We start from the raw sequence: 24,663 nt of genomic DNA, 5'->3' as shown, positions 1-24,663 counted from the left end.
GGGGACCATCTATAAGGGGGGGCATCTATAAGGGGGGAGAGGGAAGAGGGGGACCATCTATAAGGGGGGAGAGGGGGACCATCTATAAGGGAGGGGGGAGAGGGGGACCATCTATAAGGGGGGGGGGGAAGAGGGGGACCATCTATAAGGGAGGGGGGGAGGGGGACCATCTATAAGGGAGGGGGGGAGGGGGACCATCTATAAGGGAGGGGGGGAGGGGGACCATCTATAAGGGAGGGGGGGAGGGGGACCATCTATAAGGGGGGGAGAGGGAAGAGGGGGACCATCTATAAGGGGGGAGAGGGAAGAGGGGGACCATCTATAAGGGGGGGGGGGAGAGGGGGACCATCTATAAGGGGGGAAAGGGAAGAGGGGGGACCATCTATAAGGGGGGAGAGGGAAGAGGGGGACCATCTATAAGGGAGGGGGGAGAGGGGGACCATCTATAAGGGAGGGGGGAGAGGGGGACCATCTATAAGGGGGGGAGAGGGAAGAGGGGGACCATCTATAAGGGGGGGAAGAGGGGGACCATCTATAAGAGGGGAGAGGGAAGAGGGGGACCATCTATAAGGGAGGGGGGGAGAGGGAAGAGGGGGACCATCTATAAGGGAGGGGGGAGAGGATGACCATCTATAAGGAGGGAGAGGGAAGAGGGGGACCATCTATAAGGAGGGGGGAGAGGGGGACCATCTATAAGGGGGGGAGAGGGAAGAGGGGGACCATCTATAAGGGAGGGGGGAGAGGGGGACCATCTATAAGTGGGGAGAGGGAAGAGGGGGACCATCTATAAGGGGGGGAAGAGGGGGACCATCTATAAGAGGGAAGAGGGGGACCATCTATAAGGGGGGAGAGGGAAGAGGGGGACCATCTATAAGAGGGGAGAGGGAAGAGGGGGACCATCTATAAGGGAGGGGGGAGAGGAGGACCATCTATAAGGAGGGAGAGGGAAGAGGGGGACCATCTATAAGGGAGGGGGGAGAGGGGGACCATCTATAAGGGAGGGGCGAGAGGGGGACCATCTATAAGGGAGGGGCGAGAGGGGACCATCTATAAGGCAGGGGGGAAAGGGGGACCATCTATAAGGGAGGGGGGAGAGGGGGACCATCTATAAGGGAGGGGGGAGATGGGGACCATCTATAAGGGGGGGAAGAGGGGGACCATCTCCTAAAAGATCAGCACCCTCCTCTCCTGACATCCTCTGCGCTGCTGTGACCTTCCCTATAAGATCAGCACCCTCCTCCCCTGACCTCCTCTGTGCTGCTGTGACCTCCCCTATAAGATCAGCACCCTCCTCCCCTAACCTCCTCTGTGCTGCTGTGACCTCCCCTATAAGATCAGCCCCCTACTCTCCTGACATCCTCTGTGCAGCAAGGGACCAAACGTTATGTTTACTGGGGACAGCAGTGTGTGTGGGGGGGGGGCAGTAGTGGATTATAATGTGGGCGGATTGACCGGGGGGGGGGGCAGTATTGGATTATAATGTGGGCGGATTGGCGGAGGGGGAGGGGGCGTCATCCTATAGTTCGCCTCGGGCAGCAGAGAGGCTAGAATCACCCCTGCCTTTATGACCTGATCTCTGTTTATAGTGTTTCTGGCTTTGGCTTCAAATCTTTGGCAGATAATCTGTCAGTAAACGGACCCTTCCACGGCTCGATGATTGTTTAGCAAGGGCTGCACGGACATAGTTAGCAATGTTCATGCCGCCCTTGCCCTAAACTGTTATACATTACCTCTCCACGCTCTTGGTCTTCTCCTGCCCTCTGCTTGCTTCCCAGCACTTTGGCTGTAGCTTCAAAATGGCCAGTGATTGGCTGAGCGGCCTGTCAGCTCAGAGACCACTTCGAAGCTTTAAGGCCCCATTACACGAAACGATTATCGGCCATATTCGGCCATTATGGCCGATAATCGTAATAGAACACAACGATCAGCCGACACGACCCAAAGACCCCCCCCCCTCCCCACACCTGTAAATGAAGACAATGACCCAGTTTTGAAAAAAATCTGGCCACAGCAGCCAATTTTATTAACAAACACACAAATAACATAAAAAAACATTATGCAAGAATAGCAATACCAGTACTAACCCCAGCTAACTAAGCCCAGAACGGGAAGGAGGTCCTTGAGGCTAAAACTATAACTGGCCACCCATAAATGTGCCACAATGTATCTGTCTATTACCACTCGCCTCTGGCCCCCAGCCGGTTCCCACAGGCTCAGGAGCCCTACCCCAACACCAATGCCACTGGGCGATTATCCAACCCCCCCCCCCCCCCCCCCCCCCCCCCCCCCCCGCATTACTCCCGGGACACCACCCAGTCCGGAGCCCAGAATCCTCCAAATCCCCAGATGATCCTTAATCAAAATGAGGGGGAATAGGGGGGGGGACTTCAACTCGTGTACCCCCCCCCCCTTTATTTTAATTTTTGCCAACCCCAAGGACCCCCTAACCCGCCAACAGCTGCTATGACAAAAAAACTACACGCCATCACCCTCTCCCCGAGACGAACCGACTACAACCGTACTACCCTATCCCAAGAAAAAAAAAAAAAAAATTAAGGGAGGGAGGGAGGGCAGGACTCTTCACTGCTGCTCCGCATGTGCTATATATATATATATATATATATATATATATATATATATATATATATATATACACACCCTCCCCAACTCCCCTACCCCTCCCCTTAGCAACTCCCGCTCAAAGCAGTTCTCCCATTAACCCCCTCCGTGCCAGTTCCCCTATCATGCTGGCCTCCCTTAAACTTTGTTACGTCCGGCCTTCTCTTTACATATACCACCCGAGCACTGAGGTTAGTGGGCATACAGGTGTATTTGTACTTCATGGATGTTAGGGCCTATTCCACGGAGCGATAAATCGGCCGATTATCGTTCGGTGGAATAGGGAAAACGATCAGCCGATGACATGATCATCGTTTATTTAGGCCCAAACCTAAAATCATCGTTCACCCTTCGCTGCGTGGAATAGCGATGCGCGGCGGGCGACAGACGTTTCAAGCAGCATGCATTACCTAGCAGGGTTTCTCCACCGTTCCGTCTTCATCCCGGTCCTACGCGCAGCAGCTTCGGTGCGGCCTGACTGAGCTGTCAGACCGCTCAGCCAATAACAGGCCGGGACCGCTGCAGCCAGTGATTGGCTGAGTGGTCTGACAGCTAAGTCAGGCCGCTCCGGAGTTGATGCTGCGAGCGGGACCCGGGGAGGAAGACGGAGCGGAGAAGAAGCCGTTAGATAATGTATGCTGCAAGGACATTGTTAACAATGTCCCTGAAGCCCTCGCTAAACGATCATTGGGACGTAGAATAGGCCCAGTAAACGAGCGCCGATCTAGCAGATTTGATCGGCACATGGAATAGGGCCCTTAGTCTCTCAGTATCCTTACCCAATTGTCTTTTTTGTGTTGACTTTCGCCCTTTTATGTTGTTTTTTTTTTTCTTAAGATTAAATAAATTTTCTATTTTATAGGTATTGGTTCCATTTTGTCGTTTTAGATCATGGGTGTACAGTTGTATACGTATGCACAGGATTCGGTATGTAAGCTTTAAAGGAGAAGTCCGGCCAAAATTAATTTTTGATATGTTGTTACTTATGAAAAGTTATACAAATTTCTAATGTACATTAATTATGGGAAATGCACATATACTGCTATTTCCCTTAATTTATTAGATCAGGAAGTGTTAGAAATATCTCTGAAGAAGTGACGTCACGACCCAGGGTGTAATTCCTATGGAGTGTCCAGCAGGGGGCGCTCTCTATATAGAAGTCTATGGGACTTTATTGTTTCTATGGGTTTCTATGTAATGTAATGTAGTGTACAGTGCTTTATTGAATGAATACATGTATGGAATACTTTGGGGAGCAAGTGTCCTTGCTCCCCAAAGTATTGCATAAATGTATTCATTCAATACATTCAATACACAGTAAGCCCGCCGATCCGCCGCATTTCCGCCGCATTCCCGCCGATCCGCCGCATTCCCGCCGATCCGGACCATATACATTGAACTACAGCTCCCATCATCTGCTTATAGTATGAACAGGTGATGGGAGCTGTAGCTGGGTAATGGATATGACATGCCGCCGGGCGCAGGGGGGAGCCGCTCAGTACACAGGAGCGCTCCCCCCTCCTCCTCCTCCTTCCGTGATAACTTCCGCCTATACCAATGCTGAGTCCCTGCCTGGCCGCCGCTCTCCGCTCTCATATACCGGCTCCCGGCATCAGCGCGGACACCAGGATGCATCGGGAGCCGGTATGTATGGGGGGGAGAGCGGAGAGCGGCGGCCAGGCATTGAGTCAGCATTGGTATAGGCGGAAGTTATCCCGGAAGGAGGAGGAGGAGGGGGGAGCGCTCCTGTGTACTGAGCGGCTCCCCCCTGCGCCCGGCGGCATGTCATATCCATTACCCAGCTACAGCTCCCATCACCTGTTCATACCAGAAGCAGATGATGGGAGCTGTAGTTCAATGTATATGGTCCGGATCGTCGGGAATGCGGCGGATCGGCGGGAATGCGGCGGAAATTCGGCGGATCGGCGGGCTTACTGTGTATTGAATGTATTGAATGAATACATTTATGCAATACTTTGGGGAGCAAGGACACTTGCTCCCCAAAGTATTCCATAGATGTATTCATTCAATAAAGCACTGTACACTACATTACATTACATAGAAACCCATAGAAACAATAAAGTCCCATAGACTTCTATATAGAGAGCGCCCCCTGCTGGACACTCCATAGGAATTACACCCTGGGTCGTGACGTCACTTCTTCAGAGATATTTCTAACACTTCCTGATCTACTAAATTAAGGGAAATAGCTCTATATGTGCATTTCCCATAATTAATGTACATTAGAAATTTGTATAACTTTTCATAAGTAACAACATATCAAAAATTAATTTTGGCCGGACTTCTCCTTTAAGACACTGTAGTTTGCCCAACTATGTAGGTAAATATTTAGAATGATGAAAAGAAAACAAAAAATATTCAAAATTGCTTTATTTTAATAAACTTTTTTTTTTGTACAAAAATAGATAGTTTTATTTTTTAAACTTTTAATCATTATACGCCATAGACATGAAGGTTTTCTAATTATTATGCTTCACAACTGTTTGGGGAAAGCGGTGATTTTTCTGTATCAATGGTTATTGCAACTCTTGTAGCCTAAATTTAGAAATAAGGTGAAAAAGATGATTAGTTTCAGATTTTCCTTCGTATGTGCAGAAAATAGTCACAAATTATCAAAAAATGCACAAATCATCATACAGCATGTATGGCCCATAACTCAAATTTGACCTGGTCATACTTTATAGCGAATCTGTCACCCCCTGACTGCCTACCCAGCTTGTAAAACCGCTGGATAAATATTAAAAAATAATATTCAAAACAGAGCTTTTTCCCCCGTGTCCATGTAAAAAATGCCTCTATTCGGCCATGAATTGTGTCAAGTAGGTGGAGCCTAGGGTTACCTGGGCCATGCCTTCTTGACAATATTCTTGGCCTGAATTAAGATGTTTTTAATGGTGTTTTAATAAAAAAACACAGACAATTGCTTTTATTAATATCCATCCAGTGGTGCCGCCCCCTTGATAGGTGGTCAGGGGGTGACGGCTTTTATTCTGACATTTCCAAGGAATTCTGAGATTGGGAAACGTTTATCAAGGGCTGAGTCTAGCCACGGCATGCGCCTGTTGAGAAATCCAGCAGACAAGGCGGACTTTCAGACTTGAGTGGTGTATGTAATACCGCTGTGTACATTCATTGGGTATGTTCACACACCTTTTTTAGGCTGGGTTCACACACAGTATATTTCAGTCAGTATTGTGGTCCTCATAGCAACCAAAACCAGGAGTGGATTGAAAACACAGAAAGGCTCTGTTCACACAATGTTGTAATTGAGTGGATGGCTGCCACATAATGGCAAATATTTGCTGTTATCTTAAAACAACGGCTGTTATATTGAAATAATGGCCGTTATTTACTGTTATATGGCGGCCATCCACTCAATTTCACCATTATGTGGACAGAGCCTTTCTGTGTTTTTAATCCATTCCTGGTTTTGGTTGCTATGAGGACCTGACATGAGGACCAAATACTGCCTGAAATATACTGTGTGTGAACCCAGCCTTAAAGTGAAAAAAAAATTGCTTTCAACGTTAAAAAGTTACAATCGTCCTAATCGAATTACAGCCATTATTATAAAAAAGGCAGTTTTTTCACTTTGGTTAATGGCTATATTAACATTTTTTTTAATAGATTTACCAACCCCCTCCAACAACCTTAGATTGTGGCCCCACTATTCTTGACTTGAGTTTCTTTTTTCGTGAACCTTATTCAGTCCTATAACTTATATAAAGGCTTCGATCATGTCCCCCTTTCTCTTCTTTCCTACAGAATATACTGATTTAGATCCTGAAGTCTTTCTATGTCTATGGTTTATGCTTTAGACCAGCCACCATTTTTGTAGCTGTCTTTGGAGCTGGCTGGAGCATATACTTCACCTGGTCCCCACTCCGGCTTGCTGAAGACACCAGGAACTGCCGAAGCAAGCCGGAGTCGGGATCAGGTAAAGTATCAGCTCCGGCGGCCGGGGGGGTTAACGGGGCGGGCTGCGGACAAATTTGCAGCAGGGATGTACATCCCTGCTGCTTGTTTGTCTGCCATTGAAAGTATAGGGACAGGATCCGCAGCGAGACTCGCTGCAAAATACGCAGCTAGGGGACTTGCTGCGGATCCGGCAAGTGGGTTTCTACCCGTATACTTTTTTGTTAAGTATACTGTATAATTCCACATGAGATAATTCATAGTTTTGATGCCTTCAGTGTGAATCTACTATTTTCATAGTCATGAAAATACAGAACTCTTTGAATGCGAAGGTGTGAGCAAACTTTTTGTCTTTGTCAACAGAATTGCCGATATGATACACGGATAGAGGATTCCTCCTCCACAAGTACATTATTTTACATTTGGAAACATTGAACTTCTTTTTCAATTGTTTGGACACCTCCAGGAATATCAACCTTATTGCACACATGTTTGTCTTTAAACAGACAAACCTTTCCTACCAAACCTTCTCCTATGTCACTATCCTTACCTACCAAACCTTCTCCTATGTCACTATCCTTACCTACCAAACCTTCTCCTATGTCACTAACCTTACCTACCAACCCTTCTCCTATGTCACTATCCTTACCTACCAAACCTTCTCCTATGTCACCAACCTTACCTACCAAACCTTCTCCTATGCCACTATCCTTACCTACCAAACTTTCTCCTATGTCACTAACCTTACCTACCAAACCTTCTCCTATGTCACTATCCTTACCTACCAAACCTTCTCCTATGCCACTATCCTTACCTACCAAACTTTCTCCTATGTCACTAACCTTACTTACCAAACCTTCTCCTATATCACTATCCTTACCTACCAAACCTTCTCCTATGCCACTATCCTTACCTACCAAACTTTCTCCTATGTCACTAACCTTACTTACCAAACCTTCTCCTATATCACTATCCTTACCTACCAAACCTTCTCCTATGCCACTATCCTTACCTACCAAACTTTCTCCTATGTCACCAACCTTACCTACCAAACCACCTCCTATGTCACTATTCTTACCTACCAAACCTACTCCTATGTCACAATCCTTACCTACCAAACCTTCTCCTATGTCACTATCCTTACACACCACACCTTCTCCTATGTCACTATCCTTACCTACCAAACCTTCTCCTATGTCACTATCCTTACCTACCAACCCTTCTCCTGTCACTATCCTTACCTACCAAACCTTCTCCTATGTCACTAACCTTACCTACCAAACCTTCTCCTGTGTCACTATCCTTACCTACCAAACCTTCTCCTATGTCACTATCCTTACCTACCAAACCTTCTCCTATGCCACTATCCTTACCTACCAAACTTTCTCCTATGTCACTAACCTTACCTACCAAACCTTCTCCTATATCACTATCCTTACCTACCAAACCTTCTCCTATGCCACTATCCTTACCTACCAAACTTTCTCCTATGTCACCAACCTTACCTACCAAACCACCTCCTATGTCACTATTCTTACCTACCAAACCTACTCCTATGTCACAATCCTTACCTACCAAACCTTCTCCTATGTCACTATCCTTACACACCACACCTTCTCCTATGTCACTATCCTTACCTACCAAACCTTCTCCTATGTCACTATCCTTACCTACCAAACCTTCTCCTATGTCACTAACCTTACCTACCAAACCTTCTCCTATGTCACTATCCTTACCTACCAACCCTTCTCCTGTCACTATCCTTACCTACCAAACCTTCTCCTATGTCACTAACCTTACCTACCAAACCTTCTCCTGTGTCACTATCTTTACCTACCAAACCTTCTCCTATGTTACTATCCCTATCAAACCTTCTCCTATGTCACTATCCTTACCTACCAAACCTTCTCCTATGTCACTATCCTTACCTACAAAACCTTCTCCTATGTCACTATCCTTACCTACCAAACCTTCTCCTATGTTACTAACCTTTCTACTGAACCATCTTCAGCACACTCTGCATGGGTAACGGACAGGCAAAGAAATCTGCTAGAGCCCTGTTGGCCTCTGCAGAGCACGCTTGCAGACAGAGAGCTATGGGCTGGACTCCTAGTTATGATGCCTAGCTAACTGTACTCTGCCTGCCCCACGTACCAGATTAAAGCTAGGATGTGAAGCCAAAAAGGAAGGAACCCCCAGATATGGTAGGGACACCTGTTAAGACATCTATGTAGCGCTGCTAGGACCTTAATCATCACAATTGTGCTGATTGTTTCCCTTCAATGTGTATGGGCAGCTTAAGCGTATGTATCCATAAAAATTAGCATTTCTAACTATAGTTTTTTTTTTTTTTTTTTTTTTTTTTAAGATGAACACTTACCAGAAAACTTACACAACATGAGCACAGACAGACGTATATTGATATATAGATTAGAAAGATATACTGAAATATAAGGGCCCCAAAGGAAAAATAGTAGACAACGTCATTGCAGTCTCTTGAATCATCTTGAAATATAGAAAACACCCAGATGCTTCCTAGAATAATAAAGTAGTATCAATTAGACTGGCCCATAATCACACATATTCATGATAAGAAAGGTTATTGAATGCTTTTGCAATTTATTTTTAGGTGTAAATGTCACTGTCTTATTATCTTAATCAGAAACCATCTACCCCTTACATAACACATGAATATTAGCAAATAAATACCTTTGTAATATACAGTATCTTATCAGAAAAAAATTCTCCTTTTACAAGGCAGTCAGCGGTAAAGTTTGCCCTTTACTGTCAGCATTGAGTCCATCATATTTATTATTTCCTGCTCCCCTGTACAATACCCAATGAGTGATAGATTCTCCCTATCGCGGTGTGTCAATCAGCAGGAGTTGGGTTGTGGCGACAGAATATATATGTTAGACCTCTCTTTCTGGCAGTGCCGGGAGCACACTGCATGCTTTACATTGAAAGCCCTTGAAAACTACTGTACATATAGGCAGGGTTGTATTTACCACCAGAAGCTTGTATCTTAACAATGCAGCATGTGCTACCTTCATCCAATGCACATTAAAGTCTATGGAGAGGGAATAAAGGGGTTGTACAGCATTATACAAAAATTCATATACCCTTGATTCATCTCCTTCCAGTCTTCTTCCTGCTTCAGAGACAAACAATCAAAGCTTGACCTGCCTGCTTAGCCAATCACTGGCGGCGGCAGTCTTCTACCTTGGCCAGTGATTGGCTGAGCAGGCAAGTTATGCCCCGAGCACTTCTCTTGGAAATAGAAGCAGTGGAGGGCTGGAAGGAGTCTTATTGGGAGCTCAAAATGTAGTTTAATTCCCTTGCTAGAAGACAGCCCAGTGATTGGCTGAGCGGCCTGTCAGCTGAGACAGATCGCTCTGAAGCTGGAGCGCGCGGACCTGGGGAGAAGACAGCAAGAGGAGCCCTGCAGCCTGGACAAGTAATGTATAAAGTAAAAGCAAGGGCTGCAAGGACATCGGTAATGATGTCCCTGCAGCCCTTGGTAAACGATAATCGGGCCGTGTAATAGGCCCAGTAAACGAGCGCCGATCTAGCAAATTGACGCTCATTTACAGTAATCATTGGCCCCTGTAATACTACCCTTAGTAGGGGTAAACTGAACTCCGGAGCTTTTCTTCCCATCACCCCCCCTTCTGAGACGGCTGATGTAAACAATTCCCCGACTACCTTTATTTGCAGCATTGTAGCTTCTTTGTAATGCTGGGAGGGTTCACAGTGAGTTCATTAGCAACTTGACCTAAGAATAGCCCTATATCAGCTATCTGGAAAGGGAGGGGGGAGGAGGGAGAGAGAGAGAGAGAAAAGGTCACACAGATTTTTGTGTCTTCAGCAGAAAGCAGCAGCTCAGAACTGGGGAAAGGAGACTGAATAGGTAATAACAAGTATGAAAGGAATTGTTAGTCTCACCATGGGCAGCAACATATCAAAAGTTATGTTTGAATAAAATCCCTCTTTAAATGAGTCATTAAAAAAAAATATCAAAAGTTTTGATCGGTTTGACTTCATGGAGACCCCTGCTGATCGGTCAATTGCTGTAATCCCCATCCAGACTGCTCCATTAGAACTGGACAGAGATAAGTGCAGTACTGCTCGTTCCCCAGATTGATGGGGGTCTCAGCCATGACTCTTCAACTGATCAAAACTTTGACATGTTGGAATTTATTTATTTTTAAATGTTGATTCAATAAACATGAGGAATACAACATAAAAAACAATACATGTATCCCACTATATATGTTATTACATTACCTGCAGTAAACCAACAGAATGAAAAGAGGCAGACGAACACCTCCAGGATAAACGTCACTTTCACAGCAACCAGTTGCAGCATGAAGAGCGCCAGGCCACATAGATGAAAGCTGCCGCCCACCACCAGATAGAGGGGGATATTGGGCTCCGCTTTGCACTCGTGAAGGTACAGGGACCCTGCACATATATAAGGATTCCCTTAAGATAAAATACTACCATTATTTTGCAGGTGTTGATCATCCAGAATAAAGTATTACCTATAACTACCATGGCTATGCCGAGCGCCACCCATATCAGGAAACAGAGCATATTGGAATCTGTAATAAAACACAATCGTAAGTAGTTTATAGTATTTCCATAGTACTTTGTTCAGTATCGGGGCTGGCTGCAGGTTTTTGCGGACACTCGGGCGACAGAACCTCAGCAGGTCCCTCATCCATCCATTATGCACCCATTTTACACATTACTGACACACACACACACACGACAGACTGACTGACACACGCACACACACACAACTGTCTTCAGTCTTCTCCCTCTTCTCTGTCTGGCAGATCTCTACATGGTAATATTGAGGACCTGCTGGTCATGTGATCAAGTCCTTCACCCCTCTCTCTCTCTCTATGCATGATGCTCACAGGTCCTGCTCAGTCTCCTCTGTCTTCTGATGTTCAGTGCTCACCCTGCACTACAGTGAGCAGGCTGAACATTACAGCGCTGGGCCCCTCTCCCTCTCTGGACCCCTAGAGGCACTGTGGGCCTTGGCACTTGCCTAAATAAGCTGGGTTCTGATGCTGGCCCTGTTTAGTATTTGCAGCAAAAAAATAAAAATCAGAAGTGGGTCCGAAACTTTCCTTGTTTTATCTATAAATACTGATACAACATGATGACATAGTCTAGGGGTCTCATAGTCATAGACATAGTGGATCAAATGCACCTGGCTCCATGGTACAGAAAGGCACAGTCAACGGGGAGGAACAAAAGTGTTTGATCCATTATGTAAAGAGTACCTGTCATTTGAAACAACTCTGCATATTCTGACCGAGCCATCAATACGTAGCATATCTGTAACATTTATAGTCTGTGGGAAATTCATAACTATAACATTGGCCACTAGGTGTCACGATTATCAGGGGGTTATTAAAGGTGTATGGGGGTCTTAAGAGCAAACAGGGCCGGCATCAGCACCCGGGTTACCTGGGCAGGTGTCGGGGCCCACAGCATCTCTAGGGGCCCAGTCCCACCAGGGCTGCTTTTTTTCCTTACCGAGACTGTCTGGAGGTAGTGAGCATTCACCTCCCTGCCCGGCCAGCCAGCGTCTCCTCCATGCAGCAGATCAGCACTCTTTGCATCTTTCTGCCCTGGCCCAGACCTGATAAGAGGAGGCCAGAGCAGCAGCTCAGCTCCAAGGCCAGGAGATGGAGAGTGTACAAAGGGGAGGGGGGCAGTGTTTTGTGGACATGTGACTCTCCAACTGCTGCAAAACTCCAATAATGCACTGCTAGCAGGACATGATGGGAGTTATAGTTTGATAACAACTGAAGAGTCACTTGTTGGGAAAATGTTATTTGTGGGACTGTATATATAGTGCAGTGTTCCCTAACATATAACTTTCCAATTGCAGAAAAACTACAACCCCCACCATGTACTGCTCGCAGGATATTATGGGAGTTGTAGTTTGAACTGAAGAGTCACTTGTTGGAAAACAGTGACTTGTGGGACAGTTTATTAGTGCAGTGTTCTCCAACATGTGACTTTCCAGTTGCTGAAAAACTACAACTCCCACCATGCATTGCTGGCTGGACACAATGGGAGTTTAAGTTTGGCAACAGCTAAAAAGCCACTGATTGGGAAACAAAGATTTAGGAGGAGAGTTTATTTAGTGCAGTTTTCTCCAACATGTGACTCATTCTCCGGTTGCTGCAAAACTACAACTTCCATCATCCACTGCTGGCAGGACATGATGAGAGTTGTAGTTTGGCAACAGCTGTCGAGCCACTGGTTAGTAAACATTGATTTATGGAGACTATGGCACAATTTATCTAGGAGGCAGTTGCACAGTTTATTTGGGGGGGGGGGGGGGGGGGGGCAGTGGCAACTTTTTTGGAGAGGCAGTGGCACAGTTCATAAGGGCAAAGTTCTCTTTGCACAGAGAGGGCCTTACTACAGATTGAAGCCCAAAGGGGCTCACCTACAGATGAGGGGCAGAAAGGAGGCCTAACTACTGATATGCGCACTAAGAGGGGGCCCGGCTACAGATAGGGGTGAAGAGAGGGGGCACAAATACAGAATGAGGCATAAAGAAAGGACATAACTTTAGGGGCATCAAGAGTGTCCTGTTACTGTTGGGAGCTTGTATAGAGGAAGGTGCTGAAGTGCCTAAGACGTTTGTCTGGCACAGGGGGGCAATTATAAAAGGGCTACACAGAGGCGGACCTACTGTTTTACTGTCGCCACATGATTTGCTCCACAAAGGGGCTTGCTGAGGCTCTGTCGCCCAAGGGCCCACAAAACCCTGGAGCCGGCCCTGATAGCAAACCCTCGAGGCAAGAATTGCTGCTGTATTCGCGGTTGACCACAGATTCTAAGCAGTTAAAGGGGTATTCCCATCTGGTAAATTTGCATAACCCTTATTGAATTCAATGGAAGTTGTGCAAACGGCATAGCCCTGCAGGATATGCATTTACGTAGCTTTGGGAAGTTAATACGACAGAGTAGCTTGCAGGGCCATTGTTTTTGTGCAGCTCCCATTTAAGTCAATGGAATTCATGCAAATTGCTTTGACTGTTTTTAGCTTCACCATCACTTCACACAACTAGAGGGGGCTGGAAATCCACGTCTATGAGATTGGAATATCCCTTTACACAAGGGGTTGGAGGCATCTCTGATGCCACATGTTGTGACAGAACATGATGCCACCTGCTATGGATGGCCGGAGTTCAGCTCCTGAGCACACACCGAAACGTTTCATTGACATCACTTCTGAGTCTTTTATACTTACATATACTGCCTAAAACATCATTGAAGGACGATTCTGAAACAAACAAAAAAAACAAACAGATTTTTAACCCCTTCATGACGCAGTCCAAAATAACTAAACGACCAGCCGCCAATTTCTCATTTTTACTTCCTCCCCTCTAAAAGCTAAAGCACTTTTACTTCTCCATCTACAGGGACATGTAAGGGTTCCTTTTTTTTTTTTTTTTTTTTTTTTAGGAACAGGTTTATTTGTAACGCCCCAATGCTTGGAATTGGAAAAAATTGGTTTGCATATACTGTTCAATGCTATGCCATTGCATAGCATTGATCAGTGTTAGCACCAAACTTCACATAGAGTCTGCCTGAGGCAGGCTGTATGAGAAGATCACTGAACAGGCCACACCAAGGTAAGTAGAACTCCTTTGACGGTCAGGGAAAACTATTGGGAACCCCACAACCACACTATGGGGGTTCTGATTGTTAAGTTAAAGGAGCGTAACTACCACCGTGGCAGCCATAGTAGCTGCTATGGGGCCTGCCACATCAGGGGGCCCTGTGGCCCACTCCTGCTATACACTGGGCTCCCTGAGCAATCATCATTTGCAGCACCAGGTGGTCAGGGTACTACAAATGTCTCTAACTGCAAGTTCTCCTGACGAACACTTGCAGTTAAATGTTAAAGCTTATGACTTTGTTTGACGGGTTTGTGGTCAGTTGGAGGGGGGGGGGCAATCAAAAGTTTGCTTGATGTATTCTTCACAACTAGTTCCATATTATATTGTATTATCAGATGATAGATTAAAGTGGCATTGTCTTGAAAAAGTTTTGATCAGCACTGCTAAGATCCCCACTGGTTAGGAGAAGCAGGTAGGAGCACATTCCACTGGGCATCTTCATTATAAGTCTATGGGGGGGTGGGGGGGGGCATGGAACAAAGATGACTGACAGAACATGCCTCTCCCTGCTACTTTCTTGATTGGTGGGTATGTCAGGATCCTGACTGATTTTTTTTTGTATTATTATTATAAATATCTGGTATGCTTTAAAGAAATTTAAATTTTAGTCCTAAATCAGCTGTATTCACCTGAACTAGTTAAGATATCTTCCTCTCCTTCAAAACGTCTTGAAGGATCTTCCATTATTGATATTCGGGAATACTAAAAAAAAAAAGTTTAAATAGTTATTGATTGGTTAAAATAATTCATTGCATACTGACAAATTTTCTTTTGAGCAATTTGTCATTTGAAATTCTAATCACTGAAACTTTGTAATAATCTTATCAGACAAATAAGACAATACCTTATCAGACAAAAATGCTTTCTTACTTCCGTATCCATCCCCCGTGCTAGACTGTCTGTCACTCTGAAAAATTAGCTCCATACTGTCCATACAATGTGCTATGGACCGGACTTTGGCTGTGTCAGTACAACAGTGTGAAGACTTAACCATTTTGGACTTCACGGCATCGTAATGAATGATGCTGTAGCAAGTTCTGAAGTCCGGTTTGAAGCAGATCATCCATGCTCGACTGTAATTACAGAACGTGTGGATGCCCCATAAGCCTTCTCTATGGGGATCATGTAAAAGATCTCATCATAGGGTTTTATACTCAGTTTAGACTGCACACTAAAGCTTCATCATGCCTTCAGTGAAGCTGTTGCAGCTCAAATTACAAGTGTTTTACATTATATATATATATATATATATATATATATATATATATATAAAAATTAATAGTAGATTCCTTCACGTAGGATTTATTTCCACCTAGTGGTGATAAGGTGAAGGTGAATTATACTTTTCTTTATCCACCTTATTCCCGAGTGACCATCCCTGTCCAAATTGAATAAAGCTGAGTGCTAGCGACGAGTAGATAACACCAAACACAGAAAGTCGGTATTGCCTTCTCTCTCAGCCGAGATAGAAGTATATACTCTTTCTTTATTTAGTTTCACATTGATAATATCCTCCTTCATTATAGGCGGAGTTTCAAGTCACAAAGTGTATACATATAATACTGTGATTGGTTATTCCATAAATGGTTAGCTATTTCCTGTTCTAGTAGCGAGCTGATTAGTGGTTAGGCGTCTGTGTTATCTTCTTTTGTGAGTTCAGGGTGGTATCCTCTCGGGGGGGGGGGGGGGGGGCTGCCGACATTCCAACATGACTCATAGACAGTCTTGTCTGGCTAGAAGCGGTTCCAAAGCTGGAGACATTTCAAGGAATACAATGTTTTCCAAAAGTATTAACCCTTCATGGTCACCTTCACAGTGGTTAAGGTGCTGCATTATTGTGTGTTGCTCTTGTGCGTTCGTCTATGGAGCATTATGATGAATCATGTTTTACACTGTGATCTGTAGTTTTTATTGGTTTGGGGTGGGTGCGGTAGATTATTTTTGAAAATTGGAAAAGGGGGTGATTTTAACTCTTATTGGGGTAGGGATTTTTTTTTTACATCTTTAGGGGATAATTGGAAGCAATCATTAGATTGCCTATACTGCTTAGTGCTGTGCTATTGCACAGCATTTATCAGTTAGATCAGTGCTCGGCTGGTAAAGTCTGCCTGACACAGACTTAGGGTATGTGAGCACTTCGTAACCCAGGCAGATCATCAGCCACCCATTCATTCTTCGGGCGGACAGCAGAATCTGCCTGCCCATAGAATGTAGTCTATGGGACTGGCGGAGATGCGCGCGTCCGTGAGCGGGGGCAGGCTGCGAAATCCGTGGCGGATGATCCACCTGAGTTCCGTAGTGTGCACATACCCTAAGTAAACAGAAGTACTATGGCTGGTACAGAGGCAAAGGAAAGGCCTCCAGCTGTACTAGTAACTAATCGGCACCTGTTTACTATCTGCATTCCGCAACTGCGCGACCATGAAGAGTTAAACTGATTTAGGACTGGTTATTCCGATTCATAGCACATCTTCTGTGCGTGGACCGTAATCATGGAACATGTGAATAATCCCTTACTCTGGCAAGTAGTTGGAGACAGGTGGCACAGCTCAGCTCTGCTTCAGTTCTTTTTCTATACTGGTGTTGGACGCCCCTTTTAGGCTATGTTCACACACAGTATTTTGTTCAGTATTTTGCAACCAAAACCAGGAGTGGATTGAAAACACAAAGGCTATGCTCACACACTTTTGAAATTGAGTGGATGGCCGCCCTTTAATGGCAAATAACGACAGCCGTTTTAAAATAACGGCCATCCACTCAACTTCAAGCGTGTGAGCATAGCCTTTCTGTGTTTTCAATCCACTACTGGTTTTGGTAGCAAAAAACTGATGCATTTGATTTGCTTTCTGTGCATCCATTTGTTCCCTTTTTCCATTATTATATAAAAAAAAAACTTTTTTAATGTACACAAAAATGATTTGTGTGTACATTTTGATTCTTTTTGTCTTTTATAATGGAAGTCAAGGGAAAAACGGATGCACACAAATGCATTGCTTTTTTTTGTAGAAACAGGTAAAAGAAAATGTAGTGTGAACCCAGCCTAAGTTAAAAACACAATAAAAAAAATAAAAAATACTGTGTGTGAAAACCCTCCTAAGGCTGCATGGAGATTGTGGTCACACAACTGGGAACCACCATGTTGCACAACTCCATCACTCATACAAGTAAATGGGGTTGCCTTCTATCCCGGATGACCATCCCGGCCGCAGCTGCCTGTGAGTCACAACATGGCCCCATTGACTTGTATAGGTGGTGGAGTCTTATGACTGGAAATCAATGTGTAGGCCCCAACCAGGAGCCCAAATCACCATGTGTGCGCCTATCATGCAGGTCAAAAAGCAAATATTTTACCGCACTTTCAGGGCTATAAACCGCAAATTAACTGCACCATGTGAACATGCGCTTTTGGGGCATTTGCATAAGGTAGGATCCATAGGCTCCATAGCTTCTCGGCTCCATGTGAATACTTTCAGGTTACTTCACTGCAACAGAAGCCACATGGATAGAGATGGAGGAGATCTAATGCAACACATGGATGAAACCATTATGGGCTCAGTTGGATCTCATGGCTCAATAAACATAGACACCCGCATTCGAAATGATAGGAAAATACCTTGTAAAAAGTTGCACAGTGCTACATACCTTAGTGGAAGTTCGCTAAGAAGATACTTTCCAGGAACACCTGTCAAGATTTTCCTTAAAGGGGTACTCCAGAAAAAAAAAAGTTTTTAAATCAACTGCCAGGAAGTTATATAGAATTGTACATTACTTCTATTTAAAAGCTCAGTCTTTCCAGCTGCTGTACGTCCTGCAGGAAGTGGTGCAGCTCTTATCAGTCACCCACAGTGCTCTCTGCTGCCACCTCTGTCCATATCAGGAACTGTTTAGAGCTGGAGGAGATCATGTGATTCCACAAGTAATCATTGAACGAGGGGAAAATACCACAGGAGAAATATGCAACCAAAACCACAAACCTATATAACAAACAAGCCTCACGGATCAAAACTGTGGAAAGTGGGTGGTAGTGGGGGATGGCGGTGGGGGAGTGTCCTTTTTGGCCATAGAAACCAATCAGACCCCACTTGTGTCGTAATTGATTCTTAGTGATGGTGTGGTGTGTTTACACAGAGAGATTTATCTGACAGATTTTTGAAGCCAAAGCCAGGAATGGATTTGAGAAGAGGAGAAAGCTCAGTCTTTCCTTTATTCTCTGTTTCTAGTCTGTTCCTGGCTTTGGCTTCAAAAATCTTTCAGATAAATCTCTCTGTGTAAACACACCCTAACAGTTTTTCTTTTAGGGTAGCTCGACACGTACCAGATCCACAGTGAACCGGATCCAGGTAGTGTGAAGGTCTATAGGGTTACATATCCGCAGCGGAATTATCCGACCCCTTTATCCCCATGCTGCCCACAGCCCCTGGCCCCATTACCTGCCCGATGCCGCGGCTGTGTGTTGGACCCCATCAGCCAATCAGTGCTGCTATGCACTGATTGGCTGATGAGGAGCGAGGGGAGCCTGAAGCCTCGCACAGTCGCAGCTGTGACACAGAGCCAAAAAAAAACATAAGAGGAGAGAAAAAAACGCCACAGACAAAGAAACTACAAGTATGTATGGCATTTCATAAAACTCCATTGACGTACAGCTAACATCTGGCTGCAATGCTTTTGCCATGCTGTTTTTTGCGGCGTTTTGTTTTGGCAGCGTGAAACCAGCCTGATATAGCTGCTTTCTTCCACAAACAGTGTCCTTCTTGTCTTCAGTCTGGGTTTGGGGTTTTGTAACTCAGTTCCATTAAAATGAATGGAGCCAAGTTGTAATACCACACACAACCTGAGGACAGGTGTGGCACTGTTTTTTGCAACTATGCAAAGCAAGTTTAATCTTGTAGTCAGGTTAAAGTCTTCCTGTCATTATTAAACCTTTCACATGATGTAAAGTTTTTTAACTGGTCGAGTTCCAACCTACTCTTATCTGTAAATAAAGCTGGGAACATAATTATCTCTGGCTTCCTGCAATCTCCATCTTGCTGCAAGGGATGAGCTGCATTATAGGTCCTTTATCATCTCAGCTCATCTCCTGCAGCAAGACGGAGATCACAGGGAGCATGGGACTAAAGCACTTAAAGGGGTTATCCAGCGCTACAAAAACATGGCCACTTTTCCCTCTCTCTTGTCCCCAGATTGGGTGGGGTTTCAAACTCAGTTCTATTGAAGTTAATGGAGCTTAACCCTTTCACAACCTGGGGTCATTGATGCATCAATGCCCAGTTAATGCCCCCTCTACTCTGTCCCCTGCCACTGTTACAATCTTCTGACAGCGGCAGGGGAGAGGGGGGAGGAGGCAGAACGCACAGGCGCACAACCTGCCTTCCCTCCCCCCACTGGCCTCATAGCCAGGAAACCGGAAGCCTAAGGCTTCCAGTTTCCATGGCTACCATCGGGGCTCTGCGATTACTTCGCAGAGCCTCGATGGACAGCGGACAGAGAATTCACCCTCTGTAGAGGGAGAATTCTCTGTCAGGAGCCCTATAGATGCTATGGTTGTGCTGGCCACAGTATCTATAGCAGAGGTCTCAAACTCGCGGCCCTCCAGCTGTTGCCAAACTACAATTCCCATCATGCCTGGACAGCCAAAGCTGGGATAATACATTACCGGCAGCGCGATCCGGACACATCTCAGGCTCCCGACTTCCGGAGGTCCCATGCAGCCAATCAGTGCACGGCCCCGGGGTTAATGAGGCCTGGACTTACATACTGGCAGCGGGATGACAACCCCGCTGCGAGTATGTAATAACATTGGAATTCATAGGGGAGGGATCCGCTGTGGATCCGCCCGTGTGAATTTACCCTTATGTAAAATTTGAAGCGTTTCATATACAAATTAAAACCCTGAGCACTAATGCCAACGCGTTTCAGGCCTATAGAGCCATCTTACATATGCTGAGAAAGACATATGCCTCACCCACCGAACACAATGGTTGAGGCACATAGGTATTTCAGATACACAAAAACAAAGACCGTCAATAGCATACAATTTATATAATAAACCACAAAAATACAACAAATTAAAATGATCTTTGGAAAAAAAAAATTTTATGCTGATAAATGTAAAACCATACATTTCTTTTTTTCTTTTATAAAATGCAAGAACATTAAATCAAATGGTTTATGTAAATCCAGTAATTTCTTACAGAGGCCTTGGACTAGTTACAATAAATGGGGTGAGATTTTGAGAAGAGTATGTTAAAAGAAAATCATAAACTAATTTAAGGGTAGCTTCACACATACCAGATCCGCAGTGGATTTCACGCTGCCAGTTTGCAGCGAAACCCGCTGCGGATCCTGTACTGTCAAGCTGAATGGAGCCGCTGCGTGTATGGGACCTGGCCCCTTTAACCCCCCCAGCTGCCGTCCCGCAGCCCTGAGCATACATTACCCTCTCCGCGCCGCGGCTGTGTGTGACGCTCCCCTCGCTCCCCATCAGCCAATCACTGCTGCCTGATTGGCTGATGAGGAGCGAAGGTAGTCGGGAGCGTCACACACAGCCGCGGCGCCGAGCAGGTAATGTATGCTCTGGGCCTGGGCTGCGGGCGGCCGAGGGGTTAAAGGGTCGGGTCCCATTTAGCTTCACAGTACAGGATCAGCAACGGATTTCGCTGCTAACTCGCAGAGTGAAATCCGCTACGGATCCGGAAAGTGTGAAGCCTCCCTCTAAGGGATAGCCAGGATTAGAATAACATGGCAGATTTATTCCAAAAACAGCGCCATCCCTGTCTTCATGTTGTTAGTGGTATTACAACTCAGCTCCATTTGCTTCAAAGGAACAGAGCTGCAATACCACATCCAAACTGAGGACAAGAGTGGCGCTGTTTCTGAAAAAAAACCTTCCATGTTATTCTTATCCTGGATGTCACTTTATGATTCATTTTAAGCTAAGAAGTATAATCTCAACATGATTGTGTTTTAAGAGTAATAGACAGTATGCGATCTATTCACTTGCATAAGTAAATATATTGTTCTAGTGACATATAAATCAGGGAGGTTCATGAAAAATTCTAAATTACGTATGGAGCATGGTGGTCACGTTCTTTTTTTTTTCTGTCACTCAAGCCTGAAACAAAATAATAAAAAAAAAATTACCAGTATTTGTGACAAGTTTAGGAAATCAAAAGTTATAGAAATTGTATGGCAATTTGGCCTTCTAGAAATCTACTCGATTCTATTCAGTGAATAGCGGCCGCAGAAAACTGACATGTCAGTTTCTCGCGGTTCCGCTAGGGATACTATGTGTATACATTCCGTCCGGGATTCCCTCTGCCTGCAGCACTACATAAGTACTGCATAAATCACTATCGTTGTAACAACGGACGTGATTTCTGTGGAACTTACGTAGTGTGAACATAGCCTAAAGCTAGTTCCGATGTCCAAGTCTAGCAGATGGCCAGTGCATGAGATGCGTCAAATTTATTATGAGGCTTGTTGCCTCAATAAGTCTTATGTCAGTCTTCTTTTACATAACAATGCTAATTGGAAATCCCAAAGGTGGCTGTCTACAGCTTATGGGTAAATTTATTTTGCACAACATGTTTCAAGAAACAATCGGGCGAGCGCGTGCGTGCGCCAGGGAGAAGGGGCGAATCTGCACCTTCTCCCTGCCGTACGCCTGTGGCGTACCCTTCGTAAATCCCCCCCATAGTATTCCAACCGGCCACGCGAAAAACTTACATTTTGCTCAGACATGTCAGTTCACACAATGGAGAGTGCGGCTCTGGTCGCACTCTCCATTGTGTGCAATGGTGAATTAGGATGCGGGCGAACACAGGTGCACCCGCATCCCAATTAAACAGAAAGGATAATAATCCGTCTGCTACTGCAGTACCGGCCTATACCAAAGCATTTTTAATACCTGTCAGTGTTACACCCATGTGACCCCAATCAGCAGAAAGCACCTGTGCACACATGGCAAGTACCTCCTATTCTTCCCATTCTACCTGCAGGAGCAATGGTGAGTAGTAAGACCATGTTCACACTTGTGTTGCTTAGTGGTAGCTTTCCAGTGCCGCAGAATGACAGAGGGAGCTCCCTCCAAATCTCATTCCCTCTTTATATGGTGCGGTCTCTAAAATGTTAAACAGCCTTTCCCTTCCCGAATGTTACAGCAGGGTCCCAGCTGTCTGTGTGATTGATCGCGAGGGTAAATACAGAGCCCCCCACAATCGGCCCAAGTCCTGGTCAGGCAAAACTGTTAAGAGGTTACTCCTAATTAATGCTATACTGATTCATGGATACTAATAACATTTCTATTTAACTATATATCGGATGGACTCTCGCTCTAGATCACATCTAAATGTAATTCCACAGTTATTGGAGAAAATCTGAAACTATACAGCACTCACCTCTCATAATGACCCCTGCGTATAGAACACAATAATCTGATTATATAGTAGGTAATCCATGATAAGGCTATGATATAGATCAAGCAGTCTATGACTAGTAATCCAAGTGTGACATAGTAGAGCGTTGGGTTACACGAATAAACTTCATCTTCATCATTTTTAAGGACATGAGAGCCGCCTAAAATAAAAAGAAATACGTCAGTGTCAATAATGGCATCCTATCCTTTCTGCCATGAAAACATTTGGCAAATCATACCTTACTTGCAAATGTTGTGTCCATAAAATTAGTCTTTGAACCCTACATGTTTCCATTCCCCACTTATCATCAGGGGCTTTGCTAGGAACTGCTGTGTCTCAAGTGTGGTGTCCCACCTTTGGTGCTGTTTATGGCACCTTAGTAAGTCACTCCCTCACAAGTAGGAGATGTAGTATTGTTTTTTTTCCCCACTAGTTGTCACTATTGTTTCTGCTTAATCAGTTGCACAGCTGAAGGAGTGGAAGGGTTAAATTGTTTGTGCCATGTGTTATGTGCTGACCAATCACAGGTGCTATTTCTCATCTATCATATCTCCTTCTCTTTCTCTCACACACACTCAGCCCCACCACTCACAGGAGGGTTTAGTTCATCCCCTGTAGAAGTCAGTTTTTGTTGAAGGAAGTAGTCAGTCTGAGGATAGTATTCAGCGTGAGAGTAAGCAAAAACAAATCAGTCTCTACAGAAGTTGAGCCAGGGCCTTGCTTTGGCCAGGACCCCTAACAGGGACAAAAGACAGTAACTACAGACTTTATTCTCTTTAAAAGACACTAAAGTAACTATGCAGTGCTAAGCTCTATAAAGAGGAGATAAGCCACCTAGGAAACCCCTTGCTCACGCCAGGAACCTCTCTAAAATGTGCAGGGCGGTTACCTGAAGCAAGGGGAACTAACCTCAGTGGGACAAAGCTACCATAAAAAGGTCTATGTATCCTACTGCGCAGTGCTGGACGACTGGAAAAAGCTTGGAAGTCTGCTACACCCAGATAACCGACAACTTGGGCTCATATTACCCACCTAGAACGGGCCGCAACTACGGGGCATAAGGCGGTTCAGAGCCAGTGTAGTAATTCGTGAGTACCAGTATCTTCCTTTCTCTTCTATCTCTGCACTTGTTCCAGCAGAGCACATTTACAACTTTGGGCAGGGCTCCTCTAGCGACTCCTCTCCTCCCTCTCTTTCTACAAAGCACCTAGTACTACAAGCACTGGTTCTACCTCCCTGTCAGCACCAACGTTATATGTCAAAATTTGCACTGTTGTCATCATGTGTACTGTTCATACTGAGATTTTCTACAGTAAAGTTTTATATTTTTTACTAAAACGCATGGGACTCTAGTCTTTGTTAGCACCTGCACCTACACACCCTCTTTTTTACCTGTTCTGTTAGTGACGGTACCAACAACCCTGGGTGGCTCTACTACCACTCCAGGCTACTGTGATCTCCAACAGCCTATCCACTAGGAGTACATATACAATGGGCGGGACAGGCCCTAGTAGGAGGGCAGGTTCGGAAATTGTGTAAGAAATGTATCTAAGCAACAAGATATTGGAACAAAATATACACCAATCCCCATTAGAATAGACTCCTTAGTGAATGTCCCCCGTAGTCTTTTTCTATGCTGGCAATACGTTTTGCCTACATAGTTGGCGGGATATAAACTTGTCAGCAAATAAATTCCACAGTTCCACATTTTTAGTTCCACAATTGGCTAGATGTCATATGATAGTCCAGTATTGCAGCTGACAAACCTTGTTCCTGGTGATGTAGTTTACGTGCAATTCCATGACCACATCGATATGTACCTTTAGGGGGCACTCACGCGTTTGCAGAAACCAGTCCGTGTGCGGACAGTGTCCTTCGGAGTGGACCTCGGAGCTCCCAGCTGTATAATTCATTATAATGTTGGGTGCTCCGAACCTTTTCTAAAGTTTGTACCAATGTACTGACAGCCATGC

At 45.1% G+C, this 24,663-nt stretch overlaps 1 protein-coding gene across 1 annotated transcript; it reads right to left on the bottom strand.

Annotated features, from left to right (window-relative positions):
- Window positions 1-5,082: 5,082 nt before the first annotated feature.
- Window positions 5,083-14,960, bottom strand: LOC138789207 (transmembrane protein 272-like). Its single transcript, XM_069967815.1, has 6 exons — window positions 14,906-14,960; window positions 13,844-13,876; window positions 11,100-11,159; window positions 10,843-11,019; window positions 8,936-9,090; window positions 5,083-5,175 (listed from the first exon to the last, which is right to left on the bottom strand). The coding sequence occupies exons 1-6, from the start codon at window positions 14,958-14,960 to the stop codon at window positions 5,107-5,109; spliced, it is 549 nt and encodes a 182-aa protein (XP_069823916.1). The 3' UTR covers window positions 5,083-5,106.
- Window positions 14,961-24,663: the final 9,703 nt, after the last annotated feature.

The sequence above is a fragment of the Dendropsophus ebraccatus genome, chromosome 4, assembly GCF_027789765.1.
Source record: "Dendropsophus ebraccatus isolate aDenEbr1 chromosome 4, aDenEbr1.pat, whole genome shotgun sequence".
NCBI lineage: Eukaryota > Metazoa > Chordata > Amphibia > Anura > Hylidae > Dendropsophus > Dendropsophus ebraccatus.
The sequence above is the reverse complement of the archived record's forward strand: the minus strand, read 5'-3'. Positions and strand labels throughout refer to the sequence as shown.

What these genes read in the sequence shown, in the direction of transcription:
- LOC138789207 (XM_069967815.1), bottom strand. Translation starts at nt 14,960, where the DNA reads ATGGAAGATCCTTCAAGACGTTTTGAAGGAGAGGAAGATATCTTAACT. An exon ending in CATAGCCATGGTAGTTATAG is followed by an intron (nt 11,020 to 11,099) that starts GTAATACTTTAT and finishes ATATATGTGCAG; the next exon opens with GGTCCCTGTACCTTCACGAG. An exon ending in ATTCTGTTGGTTTACTGCAG is followed by an intron (nt 9,091 to 10,842) that starts GTAATGTAATAA and finishes TTATTATTCTAG; the next exon opens with GAAGCATCTGGGTGTTTTCT.